Source organism: Monodelphis domestica, chromosome 7 (assembly GCF_027887165.1).
Source record: "Monodelphis domestica isolate mMonDom1 chromosome 7, mMonDom1.pri, whole genome shotgun sequence".
Taxonomy (NCBI): Eukaryota; Metazoa; Chordata; class Mammalia; order Didelphimorphia; family Didelphidae; genus Monodelphis; species Monodelphis domestica.
In genome coordinates this window covers 265606998-265620853 of record NC_077233.1, presented here as the reverse complement: position 1 = coordinate 265620853, position 13856 = coordinate 265606998, and the positions used below count along the sequence as shown (strand labels likewise).

At 51.4% G+C, this 13856-nt stretch overlaps 2 protein-coding genes across 3 annotated transcripts in view; one reads left to right on the top strand and one right to left on the bottom strand.

Annotated features, from left to right (window-relative positions):
• Positions 1-13856, top strand: part of SLC5A10 (solute carrier family 5 member 10) — a 190043-nt gene that overhangs the window by 117919 nt on the left and 58268 nt on the right. The gene's annotated exons all lie outside the window — the stretch shown is intronic.
• Positions 1-13856, bottom strand: part of FAM83G (family with sequence similarity 83 member G) — a 59960-nt gene that overhangs the window by 45814 nt on the left and 290 nt on the right. For both annotated transcript variants that reach the window (XM_007497956.3, XM_007497957.3), the window contains exon 2: positions 12836-13609. In XM_007497956.3, the coding sequence (XP_007498018.1) occupies positions 12836-13342 (507 nt within the window). In that variant the 5' untranslated portion in view covers positions 13343-13609. The remainder of the gene's footprint in view (positions 1-12835; positions 13610-13856) is intronic.

The following is a 13856-nucleotide window of genomic DNA, read 5'->3' as shown; positions in this document are numbered from 1 at the left end:
TCACCGAGAAGGAAACAGAACCTGAGAGGCCAAGCAAACGGCAAAGCCCGGAGCCAAAGTAGGCCTTCGGAACCCACATTCAGAGCTCTTTCCGTTACACCCCGGCCACTCCACAGGCTTTGCTTAGGTCCAGAGACCAGCTAGGCAGCGCAGCGATAGAGCCTCAGGCCCGGAGTCGGAAGGACCTGGGTTCAAATGGGCCTCAGACCCTCCCTGGCTGTGGGATCCTGGACAAGTGACGTAAGCTCAGTGGCCTGGACTTTACCGCTCTTCTGCCTTAGAGAACGGATCTGAGACAGAAGGTAAGAGTTAAAGAGAGACTCCTTCCATCTCCACTCCTAGGAGCAATGGGAGGGAGGTACAGAGAGAGCTTTTGGCTTTAAGTAAGGAAAAGCTTCTTGGGACCTTGAGCCCTCCCACAGTGCAAGAACCCCATCCCTGGAAATGTGATGCATGACCATTTGCCAAGGCCTGCTGCAAAGGCAGAGCGTGGGCTCGCTGGATGCTGGGTCCCTGCTAGAAGCAAGATTTCAGGAGAAGATCGCTGACTCACCCATCCCTGCTCTCTTCAGGGATGCAGGCCCCGCCGTCACACCCATCTCCGCTCTCTTCAGGGATGCAGGCGCTGCAGTCACCCCCATCTCCGCTCTCTTCAGGGATGCAGGCCCCGCAGTCACACCCATCCCTGCTCTCTTCAGGGATGCAGGCCCCGCCGTCACACCCATCTCCGCTCTCTTCAGGGATGCAGGCCCCGCCGTCACACCCATCCCTGCTCTCTTCAGGGATGCAGGCCCCGCCGTCACCCCCATCTCCGCTCTCTTCAGGGATGCAGGCCCCGCAGTCACCCCCATCTCCGCTCTCTTCAGGGATGCAGGCCCCGCAGTCACCCCCATCTTCGCTCTCTTCAGGGATGCAGGCCCCGCCGTCACACCCATCTCCGCTCTCTTCAGGGATGCAGGCCCCGCAGTCACCCCCATCTCCGCTCTGTTCAGGGATGCAGGCCCCGCAGTCACACCCATCCCTGCTCTCTTCAGGGATGCAGGCCCCGCAGTCACCCCCATCTTCGCTCTCTTCAGGGATGCAGGCCCCACAGTCACACCCATCTCCGCTCTCTTCAGGGATGCAGGCCCCGCAGTCACACCCATCTCCGCTCTCTTCAGGGATGCAGGCCCCGCAGTCACCCCCATCTCCGCTCTCTTCAGGGATGCAAGCCCCGCAGTCACACCCATCCCTGCTCTCTTCAGGGATGCAGGCCCCGCAGTCACACCCATCCCTGCTCTCTTCAGGGATGCAGGCCCCGCAGTCACCCCCATCCCTGCTCTCTTCAGGGATGCAGGCCCCGCCGTCACACCCATCTCCGCTCTCTTCAGGGATGCAGGCCCCGCAGTCACCCCCATCTCCGCTCTCTTCAGGGATGCAGGCCCCGCGGTCACACCCATTTCCACTCTCTTCAGGGATGCAGGCCCCGCAGTCACACCCATCCCTGCTCTCTTCAGGGATGCAGGCCCTGCAGTCACACCCATCTCCGCTCTCTTCAGGGATGCAGGCCCCACAGTCACACCCATCTCCGCTCTCTTCAGGGATGCAGGCCCCGCAGTCACACCCATCTCCGCTCTCTTCAGGGATGCAGGCCCCGCAGTCACACCCATCCCTGCTCTCTTCAGGGATGCAGGCCCTGCAGTCACACCCATCTCCGCTCTCTTCAGGGATGCAGGCCCCTCCATCACCCCCATCTCCGCTCTCTTCAGGGATGCAGGCCCCTCCATCACACCCATCTCCGCTCTCTTCAGGGATGCAGGCCCCGCAGTCACCCCCATCTCTGCTCTCTTCAGGGATGCAGGCCCTCCATCACCCCCATCTCCGCTCTCTTCAGGGATGCAGGCCCTCCATCACCCCCATCTCCGCTCTCTTCAGGGATGCAGGCCCCGCAGTCACACCCATCCCTGCTCTCTTCAGGGATGCAGGCCCTCCATCACCCCCATCTCTGCTCTCTTCAGGGATGCAGGCCCTCCATCACCCCCATCTCCGCTCTCTTCAGGGATGCAGGCCCCTTCTCTCTCGTTAGACCCACGCTCTCCTCCTCACCCCCTCAATGCAGAGTTGGAAATGCATTCCACGACGGAGGCCACTCCTGACACTCCAGGGAGACCGAGCCGAGGCTAGTGATGAGTCGAACAAGAAGCTGGGCAGCAGAGCGGACCTCGTTCTGAGCTCGGAGCCAGGAAGGGCCGGGCTCCAATCCCACCTCTGAACTCCAGACGTGAGACTATGGGCAACTCCCTTTAACCCAGCTCTGTCTGTCTGTCTGTCTGTCCCATGCTCTGATGACTACGCAAAGGTCAGATGCTGCAGGCCAGCCAGGGCAGGCCGGCCGGCCGCCAGCACCACGAAGCACTTCTGAGATCCCTTACTCCCCCAGAAGAGCTCCTAGTTCTGCCTGAGAAAATAAGGCGGAACCACTAATGGCCAGCAACGACCAGACCAGCAGTTAGCAAATATTGGTTGAGCAACGATTCTGTCCGACGCTGTGCTGAGCAACTGAACAGGCAGCTTCAGTGCCTCAGTTTCCTCACCGGTCCGACGCCACGTTGGAATCTTTTGTCCTCCCTGTGGCGTCAGAAGGATTAACAAGACAATGTCTGGCTGGGTTATGGAAACACTCTGGTGGCAGCTTCTGTGGTTGTCCCAGGGGGAGTGACGGGAGAAGCCGGGGACTGTGGAAGGTGCTAAAAGCAGGCTACTGTCAGCACAAAGAGGAAGGCTCTTCAGTCACTCCCCAAACCAGTCTGCCCCAGCCCCTGGGCCTCCTAAGGCCATGCCTCCACCCAAGAGGCACAAAACAAGAAATGCTCATCCCACAGTCACCCTAAGGAGAAGAGTCCTCCCTGCCACAGACTGGCCCCACCTTTTTTGGAGGAAGAGGCAAGGCGGGGAATACCTGAGAGAGAAAGTTTTCCTTTTATCAGGGTTGGGTTCCTTAAAAATTATATACTGGCCATTTGGTGGCTCAGTAGATAGAAAGCCAGTCCGGAGATGGAAGGTCCTGGGTTCAAATACAACTTCAGACACTTCCTAGCTGTGTGACCCTGGGCAAGTCACTTAACCCCCATGGCCTAGCCCTTCCCACTCTTCTGCCTTGGAACTAAGACTTAATATTGACTCCAAGATAGAAGGTAAGGGTTAATACACACACACACACACACACACACACACACACACACACACACACACACACACATATATACTCCTCCCTCACATTTTAAAAATGGATTCCATGACTGAGAACTTGACCAATAAACCCAAATTAAAAGAATATTCCTAAAAACATCACCAATTTTCGGAGACCAAGACAAGTTTTATTAAAAGCAATGACAGCTAATTGCTGGACTAGACTAGGATGAGTGTAAGCAGTATAATAGATAAAGTCCTAGATATGGAATCATAAAAACCTGAGTTTAAATCTTGGCTCTATGACACAGGGCGAATCATTTCACCTTTTGGCCTCGGTTTCTTTATCTATAAAATGGGTATAATAACATCTATTTCCCAGACTGTTGTCAGGGTCGAGTGAGGCCACATGTCAAGGGCTTTGTAAACCTAAAGCTGCCATAAGAACGCGAGCTATCGGCAGGAATCGTAATGACGAAGACATCACAACAATCATGATGTGGCGTACCCAAAGAGGGGACTGGGTCACGCTAAATTCATCTTGTAGACTAGCCGTGACCTGTGGGGCTGGACCCTGGCTGACAGGAGGTCTGGGCCAGGGAGGCAGTGCAGGGGAATAGAAAGGGAGACCTTCAGCAGATTGCTGGTTCTGTTTAGTTCTGAGATAAGCAGCGTTGCCCGTTCAGTATAGAGTGAGGATCCTCAAAAACAAATCAAGAAGTGCATGGAAAGCCATCTCCCGAGTTTCTTAAAGACAGCCACAAGATAAGATAAAGGGTCGCTGATGGAGAGCAGAGCCACTCTTGGTCATCAGGCAAAAGTGTTGGGGGAAGGGGGAGAGTAGGGGCCCGGCAGGGAGGATCCCATCCGACTACAAGTCCAAGGCCTGGGCCTAGTTTCGCCCGAGCCCCGCCGGGAGCCTCCCAAGAGCCCGGCCTGAGCGCGGAGCAGGCCTGCAGGTCCTGATGCAGGCAGCCTCCGGGCAGATGGGACGTCCCAGGCTCCACAGCGGTCGGGGCTGGGCTCCTGGGAGTGGGCTCGGACTCTCAAGGCACACACGCGCTCAACTAAGGAACAGGACTGGCCACGTACCTGTGGGACAGACCACAGCGAACCGCGTCACATACAACATGAAAACCCCGGGCGGCCGGTGGCTGGACAGTATCTTAAGCAAATGCCCCCCAACCTGCCTAGGAAAGCTTGAGGGCGACATTTGCTGGGAGCTGAAGGGCCCTGTGAGGATGAAGCTATGGTGGGCATCAGCGCAGTCACGGCGAGGATGAAGCTATGGTGGGCATCAGCGCGGTCACGGCGAGGATGAAGCTTTGGTTGGGATCAGCGCAGTCACGGCGAGGATGAAGCTTTGGTTGGGATCAGCGCAGTCACGGCGAGGATGAAGCTATGGTGGGCATCAGCGCGGTCACGGCGAGGATGAAGCTATGGTGGGCATCAGCGCGGTCACGGCGAGGATGAAGCTATGGTGGGCATCAGCGCGGTCACGGCGAGGATGAAGCTATGGTGGGCATCAGCGCGGTCACGGCGAGGATGAAGCTATAGTGGGCATCAGCGCGGTCACGGCGAGGATGAAGCTATGGTGGGCATCAGCGCAGTCACGGTGAGGATGAATGTCTTGCCTCCGGGTCCAGTCTTCATTCACGCTGTCCAGCTGTCTGTGTGATGGCACCACCAAGGCATCTAATCCAGCGAGCTGCCCCTCCAGAGCCTTTCAGCAGCAGATAAGCTGGTCTCTTCTAAGTCCATTCTGCTTCTGTCGGGTAGCTGGGATCCACCCAGGGATACGGCTGACTTCCTGCTTCCCAGGAAAGACGGGCTGTCAAAGAGGATGCCAGGAATGCAGAGCCCCGTGTGCTGGCCGGGCTGAAGCAGGAAGGGAACTCGTCGAGGGAGTGGGGTTCCCAGTGGGGCCCTCTCTCCTCCTGGCCACTGGCCTAACCCCACCCTGGGAACCCTTTCATGACCTCGTTGGGAGAGGGGCAGCCCGCCCCTCCATCTCTGTGACCCTGGAGAACCCACATTCGGAGTATGCTTTCCACAAGAGAGAGGAGGAATCCATTCTCTCAAGAGAGGGCGCTGCAAGGACTGCAGTGCAGTGCAGTGGACAGGGCAATGGCTTTAGGGTTGGCCTGGAAAGGTGGCTGGCAGCGGAGGAAAGACCCCAGAGAGAGGGACCCATTGGGCACTTCCTATGCCCACCTGATCAGGTAGTCAGGCTCTTGAGTTGTGTGACTCTCCTTTGGCAGTCCCTACTGGGCTACAGTTTCTCTGCACCTACTCGCCCCTGCCCCCAGCACCTGATCAGAGAGGCTGACACCCTGGCACCAAGCTTGGCCTGGAAAGAGTCGTCAAGTGAGTCCCATTCTTCTTCATTTTGAGCACCTTGAGAGGGCCAGCTTTGAGGTCAGGAAGACCCCAGTGGGGAAGAGGGTAGAGGGGAGGGAGGAAGCAAATCTTGCTTCTAACACACTCTAACTCTGTACCATGGAGAAGTTACTCTTTCAATGTTCCAAGGCTACTCTCTAAGACCACAAATGATAGCAGATTTGGGCATCTGCCTCAGGAAGGGAGCTTCTAAACAAGTACTAAAGTGACGATTAAAAACAAAACCACAGGGCAGGACCACCCCTGACCCAGCCCAAATCCTGGGGATATAGGACTTGTTCTTCCTGCAGATAGCTCTTTACAGACATCTTGCTCCCCGTGCTCCCCAAAAGCTGTCTTGGGAGCACCAGGATCAGAGAGCAATTCACTACAAGAATGAAGGCACCAGAGAGGCTGACACCCTGACACCAAGCTTGGGCTGGAAAGAGTCGTCAAATGAGTCCCATTCTTCTGGCTAACACAAGTTTTCACTCCAGGGCACAGGTTCAGAACTGGAGGGATTCTTAGACACCCAGTCCAACCCTAAGCTAACAAATAAGGAAACCAAGGCCCAGGGGTCCTGTAGGCCATAAGTGGTAAAAGTGGGATCTGAATTGCTTTCTGATTCCAAATCTGGTACTCTTTCCATTGAACCACAATGCAGGGACCTTGTTTCCTTCAGTCTCAGTAATAACAGGTTTCCTGATGACAGCCAGTGTTGAAAAGCTCAGTTATTGCTTCAGAGTCAAGACAAACACCGCTAGGATGGGAAGCTTAGCGATCCATTGAGGCCTGCCAATAAATACCCATCTATAATCCCAGGTCAATTGTCTTTGGTTAGTGGATCCTTGTTGGGAGGGGAAGCCTTATTAAACTAAAATGACTGTCCCCAAATGAAGGTCTAGTCTTAGGCTTTTGTGCTGGCACCTACACACTTGCTTTGATTGAGCAACCACACAGTGGAAAAGCCACAAGAGGCTAGGTTCTAAAGCAGGACTAGAGGCCGCTTTGTAAGCACCTCTGAGATCATGCTCTGAAAAAGAAGCCAACACACTTCTCCAAGAGGTTGGGAAGAGGGAAATAATTATCGTGGGGTGGAGAAGGAAGAAGTTTGAAGATTTCAGACCTCATTTTAGATCAGAGTGGCAAATCCAAAGGGAAATGAGCAGACCATCTGGTTTCTATCTGCAGTTTTGTCTCTGAACCTTTGCTTACTCTTCTCCCCTTGCCTGAAAAGTTCCCCCTTCTTCAAATCTCATCCTTCAATGCCCAGGTGAAGTATCACCTCCTTCATCAAACTGGCATAGTGTGTTTCTCTTCCCAGCTAAAGTGACACAGCAATATCAAAGGACTGCAAAAGGGACAGGAATCTTAAAGGTCTTCTAGTCCAACACTTTCATTTTACATATGAGAAAACAGGTCTTTGTAATTGGTCCATGGTCTCAGAGCCAGGGTTCAAAGCCAGGGCTTTGGATTCCAAATCTAGTAGGGCCTTTTGACTCCCAGCAACTGCCTCATCGTCCACTCCACTCTCCATAGCATTGCATCATATACTGTTTCATATAGTGTCCCACTACAATGTGAGCTGTGTTTGTGAGCTGGATGGAGAATAATACATTTTACAGTTTTATGATCTTAGAAATCCAAGGGCTAAAGCAGAAACTTGACTGATGAAATAAGGGAAATTAACAGGGAGTCTTCCTCTGAGGGTGTCAATGGAGAATGACTCCAGAAACCCATATGGCTCTTATTTGCTCTGATTCCTTATTATTATTTCCTGTGAGCTTCCTGAGAACTTCCTGTTTCTTCTGAAGCTCTAGGAAAGGAGCTTGGCACAGAATGAGAGAGCTCAATAAATAAAGGGGCGTCCCTTTTTTTTTTCATTTTTCATTCATACTATATGCAGAAACCCCTTCTAACAAACATCACTAACCATGGCAAATGAAACGAGGTCACAAGAGCAGTGAGTTCTACGGAAACAATATTATGAGTAGGAACGTATGCTTAGGGAAATAATTATGTTTGGTTGGGGATGGAGGAGGAGCACCAAACTTTTATTGCTACTGACCTGTTTGGGGTGATAAGCTGAATAACCTTTTACTGCGCTAGTTATAATGTATGAATGAAGGTATTGTGAAACAACATTGATTGGGATGATATTATGCTGGGTTGTGCCTGTGGGGGTGGGTGGGTTGGTTGGAAGGAGAAGACAGTTTATAGATTGATGATGGTAGAAACTCATGGAAACTTGGTGGATAGAATAATAATGAATATTTTCAGGAAGCTACATGTATCCTATCTTCCCCAAATAGACTATAAGCCCCTAAGGAGCAGGGTATGTTGTTTTCTTCATTTTTGCCTTTCCACATAACTGCTAAGTGAAGAGATATATGGCCTGACCTAACTGGTCTACCTTCATCTCTCTCAGTTTGGGGTGTACCCCTTCCATAACCACTGCAGTCATCAGCTCTCTGTTACTGAGGTTTATTTGCAAAGCCCTTGTAGCCATGCATCCACATCTCCCTGAGGCTTCTGAGCAAGGCTCTGTTGTCTTCCAACATGAAACAACATGCCACATAGTAAGGGGATGTCACCCGGAATGCTGCTGGAATTTCCAGCTGCTGTAGGTAAAAATCCAACAGGTTTTTCCCCGATAAATCATGGTTTCATAATCATAGAGTCCTGAAGGAAAGGTGGGGCAGTAGTGGTGTGGAGATGAGGGGAGGCTGTGGAAGAGCAATAGAGTTAAAGGCAAAGGCCAAAAACCTAGAACCAAGTACTTATATACTGGTCCCAGAAGGAATGACTATGACCCTGTGCCTCCATTCCAATCCAAACCGTGGGTAGACACAAAAATCCAGAGTCTCCCAGGCCTTCAAACAGTTCACGGCTTCTTTTCCTCCAGAAAAGTCAAAGAATGTTGGAATTAGAAGGTACTTTATAGAGGATCTAATCCAACCCCTTCAATTTCCAGAGAACGCTGAAGCCCAGAGAGATAAAGTGATGTGTCTGTTGTGGCACAATAAATTAGTGGCAGATTCATGTTTGCCGATTCCCAGTCTTTTGCCCTTTCAAAAAACCAAGATCCATTCTCTTCAGCTAGCTACTGGCCTCTTGGTAAGGAGGGACCCCACAGTAGCTCCTGGTGGAGAGATACCCACTTTTCACCCCCTAGTAAGGGTTAGGAATGATTCTCAGCTACATCACATCCTTGACCTTGTAGATGGATAGTGAGGGGGGAAGGCTTTTAGGAGGGATGTCTTAACTTTACTGCTGTCAGGGTAAAGAGGCATCAGGCCACATGGGAGCAACTCAGAGGTATGAGTCACCCCCTTCCCAGACACAGGTACCTAGGGAGGGAAGTGAGCCACTGGGAGGGGGGTGTCAAGAGACCTCAGAACCCTGAAACACACACACACACACACCTCCAGAGCTAGCTCCAGTGGGGTACACGGATCCTGACACCACAGGGGGACTTCCTTGGCTCAGATGGAGCCAGCATCCCAGCCTCTTCTACTAATTAGGAGAATAGTGGGTGTGGAAAGGAGGGTGAGGCCAAGACCTGATGATTCAGGTGATGGAAACCAAGCCGAGGGGAAGAGATAAGAACTAGAGAGCATGTCAGGAAGTAGGATGTCAGCTTCAGGGTTCTGGCAAAGACCCAGAGCCTTATGAGAATGTACTCTGTCAGCATTCATCAGCGTCTCTGGACCTTGCAGCACCTTTCCGCTGACAATCACCAAATCCTGAGACCAGCCCTCATAAGCACACTTCTACTTAGAGATGCTTTAGGGGTGCGTCTTAGGGAGGGAAGACAGGGCAACAGAAGTGCTTTATCCCTCTATTTGAAAAAGGCTCTATTCCTGGGTCCCAAAGTATCACACACACCAATTGCTGACCATTTCAGAATTGACAAGAGCCTCCTAGCAGATGACAGTGAGCAGGTGCTGAACCGCTGGGAACCCATCTTTTCTCAGCCACATTCCTGAGTGACAGAACCTTTTCTTCCCATAGAATCTCAAGTGTCTTCTGCCAACAGAGACCTCAATAGCCGACCTGCACCCCCCTTCCCCCCCCCCAGTCTGAAGACAATTTCAATCTTTGTCCCCCTGCTGTGCCCACACAAAGACTAGATACCTGTCACCTCTGTGGAGCTCGGTACTGGTGCCAGCCAGGTTACAACTACTCTGGTCATTGGGATAGAACAGAAATAAGTTGTCACCTAGAAAGCTGCTACCTAAGGTGGCCTCCCACAGGGCCTCAGGCGTCCTCTATCTGGCTCCATCATTCCTATGTCTGTCTGTCTGGGAGAGATTAGGACTCTCTGAATTCAGTTCCCACAGGACTGAGTTTGCAGTTTGGCTTTTGGGTCCTGATGCTTCCCCAGCCATGAAACCACTGCTAACTGAGAGGAGAGGCCCCTGGGTTCCTAAGCTGTCCTTAATGGGATGCAGGTGTGGAATTTCCAGGTCAGATTACTCCTTTGGCTTTTAGACTTGGTGAAAAATTAATGCCAGTCATTCTGAATCTGAACAATACCCCCAGCAGGGCTCCTAGGAAGGAGGCAGCATAGTTCAGTGAGAGCTCTGGATTGGAAGTCAGAGAACTGAGTCCAAATCCCAGCTTGCTTACTGCTTGGGAGATGGTGAACAAGTCAGTTTACCTCTCTGGGTCTCAGTTTCCTTATCTGTAAAATGGGGTAGAAGGAGGGGGACTAGGTGAATTCTAGGATCTCTTCTGGTTCCAAATCTATGATTCTATGAGCATCCAACTGGTCACAAACCAGGAAAGGGAACTAGCAATCCCTGATCCAACACCTTCCACTCATCCAGCCCAGAGTTTCCTCTAGATCTGGCTTTCCTATCATGAGACAGAGCTAAAAATAACAATGGCGTCTCAGCTCTGAGGCTATCAGAAGAGTCTAAGGGAATGCACAGAAGCATGGAATTAGAAGGTTCCTTAGAGGTCATACTGGCATGCCCTTTCTCCTCTGCCTAGTACCTAATCCAATACTTCCCTCCCACTTCGATCAGCAGTCAAAGTTAAGAAAGACAACCCCCCATTTCTGCCTTTTGCTGCTTATTTGGGGGGCCTTTTGCCACTCATTATTGAGGAGAAAAGGGGAGGAGAAAGAAAGGTCCATCAGTATTCACAAGGAGGAATAGACACAATCAATCCCTACGGTACTCCAAGGAAAAGAGGTTGGAGCAAAAGATCAAAATGAGGTTTTGCTGAGAGAAGCCTCAGTACTCTTAGGTTGCCCTTGACTGGTAGAGGGAAATGAGTCAAATGAGTTCCTCCAATTTCTAGGCTTCAGATTCTCTTTCTTTCCCCCAATTCAAAAGAGAGAATTGAAAAGCCTGGCTGTGGCAGACATAAACAAGGTGGCACGAGTATCCTCTTCTCCTCTGCTTCTGACCTGCTGCTGGCTTCCCCTCAACCACTAGGCCATTCCAGAGATCATTCCCTGTCTAACTCTCAATCAGCTAGAAAGGTGTCTACACAACAGAATTTGGCTTTGCACCCTTCTGTCCCCAAACCTCAGACCCAAAATATAGCACCTTCACCCAAGTAAACTCTTTGGTCCTTGAACAAAGATGGTTTATTAGTGAATTCAACCTAGAGGCAACAGAGCCCTATGCTTAAGAAAACACTAATCTCTAAGAAGCACCAGGATGCAGCAGAAAGAGCACTAGACTGGCATCAGGAAATACGGTTCAAATCCCCATTTTGCCAAATAATAGTTGTGTGACCTTCTGTGAACCTCAGTTTGCTCATATGTAAAAATAAAGGGAGTAGGAGCAGCTGGATGGTCCAATGGCTAGAGTCAGGCCTGAAGATGGAAAGTCCTGGGTTCAAATTTTACCAGCTGTGTGACCCTGGGAAAGTCACTTCACCCCAACAGCTTGGTCCTTATATTGCCCTACAGCTTTGGAACTGATACTTAGAATCTATTTTAAGACAAAAGGTAAGGGTTTTAAAGAAAAAAAATAAAAATAAATACATAAAAGGAGTGGGTTGAGTGATCTTGAGAGCTCTACCAGCTTTCATTCCTATGGTTCTAAGTGCAAATGTGATCAAAACAGCAGCTCATTTATAGTCAAGCAAGGCCTCTTTTAAGTGGTCTGCCCTGTTTAATAGCTTGAGGACAATGTCGAAGGTTAACACACACACATTTAAAGTGTGAGACAGGCTCTGGAAGCCACTCAATACTTCCACTGGCCTAAAAATAAAAGAAAAAAACTCAGAGCTTGACTGTAGGAGTTTGTGTTTTGAGCTGAATAGTTATTAGTAAATTGAAGGGAAGCATTATCAGCTTCATGCTCCACTTCCTTGCCTACAAAGGTGGAGCCAAAATATAACTCTGCTTCCTTTCTACTCTAAGATTCTACAAAGATTCACCCTAAATATTTTTTTTTTTTTTGCTAAAGTCTCTGAGTCTTCCTACTGGGCAACCTGCTCCCCTTGTCAAGGCTTCATTTCAGGAAAGGAAACAGGTTAGCCTATCCATGCCAACACATCCCCTGGCTCCAGAAGGAGAGCCAGGAAATCTAATCCACATCTTAATGTTGACTCAACCAGAAACAGAGGACCAGAGAAGTCAAGTGACTACCTCAGATCAAACAGCCTCGATAAGGCAGATTGTGAACTTGACCCTAGATCTCCCAATCCCCTTAGCCCAATATACCAGTTTTTCTAAGACTGAAGTATCCATCTATCTTGGCATCAAAAGGGATGGGATCATATATTTTTCAACTGTCTGCTGGTGTCTAAATCACACGCTTAGGAACACACTAAGGAAATTTCTGGCCCCAAATCCTAGCTCCAGACCCAACTGCAATCTGAGTCATGCTCACGCCCACCCTGGTCTCAGCAGACACTCATCTGCGTAGGCAGGAGCTTCCTACCATTCGCTCTGTCATAGAGGTACATGTACACACACATACACACACAGCCCTGCCACTGCCTAAAGGCAAAATATATCCAGCTACTGATTCTTCTTTAGTAGGTTTCCTTGGAAAGCAAGTCCTATGTTCCCTGAAAGGCAGCTGGGTGACCCAGTGGATAGAATCCTGAGCACGGAATCAAGAAGCCAAGTTCAAATTTGGCCTCAAATAGCTGTGACCCTGGGCAAGGCCTACCTCTGCCTCAGTTTCTTCCTCTGTAAAACAGAGATAAGAAGAGCCCCTATTTCCCAAGGTTGCTGTGAGGAATGTCTGAAAAGCTCTATAAATAGACATACATGCATAGAGGCCAGTTATTATTCCCCATCCCCATCCCTGTTCACCTTCTGTGCCTGGTGGATCATCTTCCTGACCACCTCCTTGATGTGGGCTTGTCCATCAATGGGGGGCTGCATGTACACACTGGCACGGGTGACCCCTCGGTAGGCAATAGTATCGGGCCAACCCAGGTCCAGCTGCGGGATGGAGCGGTCTGACTTCTGTGGCCAGTACTCCAAGGAGGGGACCAGGTCAGCGTCGGCGTCTCCCTGCCCATTCTCTTCTTTGTCGTGGGGCTCAGGGCCCTCGTGGGGCCCCCGCGGATCCCGAAGGTTCTCGGACCCAGGGTCGTACACTTCGATTGTCTCCAGGATCTTCTTGAGCTCCAGTTCTGACAGGAAGTCCCGGATATTCTCCTTCTTGAGCACTTCATAGAAGGCCTCGGGGCCCCTGGCCACCAGGGCCTCCAGGGCCAGCCGCTGCTCTTCACTATAGAAGAATTCGGGCTTAGACTCGCTAGAACGCCAGTTCACGTGGCTGTCGTCCAGGCACTGCACCTGGGAATACGCCATGGCTGTGCAGGGGCACGTACGCCGGTCAAGTCAGGGCGCCAGAAAGAAGGGGTGCAACTGGGGACGGAGCGAAAAGTTACACCGACGGAAGGAGGGAGAGCTTCGGAGTTCCAGCGGAGGGGACTTCAAAGGGCCAAAGGCGGTCTTCTCTCCCCCTCCCCCTTTCCGGCTCCTCGGGTCCTGAGCGCGGATGCCCCAGCAATGGTCCAGCAGCGCAGGTGGGGATTGGCACGCACAGACTTCACCAGCACTCTGCCCATAGGGAACCTGGATAGGGAAAGAGGAGGAGAGAATGAATCAGGGCCGCCCAGAACACAGGGCTTGGCTTGGGAGGTCAAATGACTCCGAAAGCTAAGGGGTTTCTAGGGGTCGCTGGCCGGAAGCTAGTCTTCTCCCTTCCTCCGGCCTTCTCTCTCCTCCCTTCCCCCAACACCAATAAAACCCCCAGCAGTAAGCCTAGGGGCCAGCATGGCCTGAGCGCGGATCTCCAAGCACTGCAAAGTGCTGGGAAGTC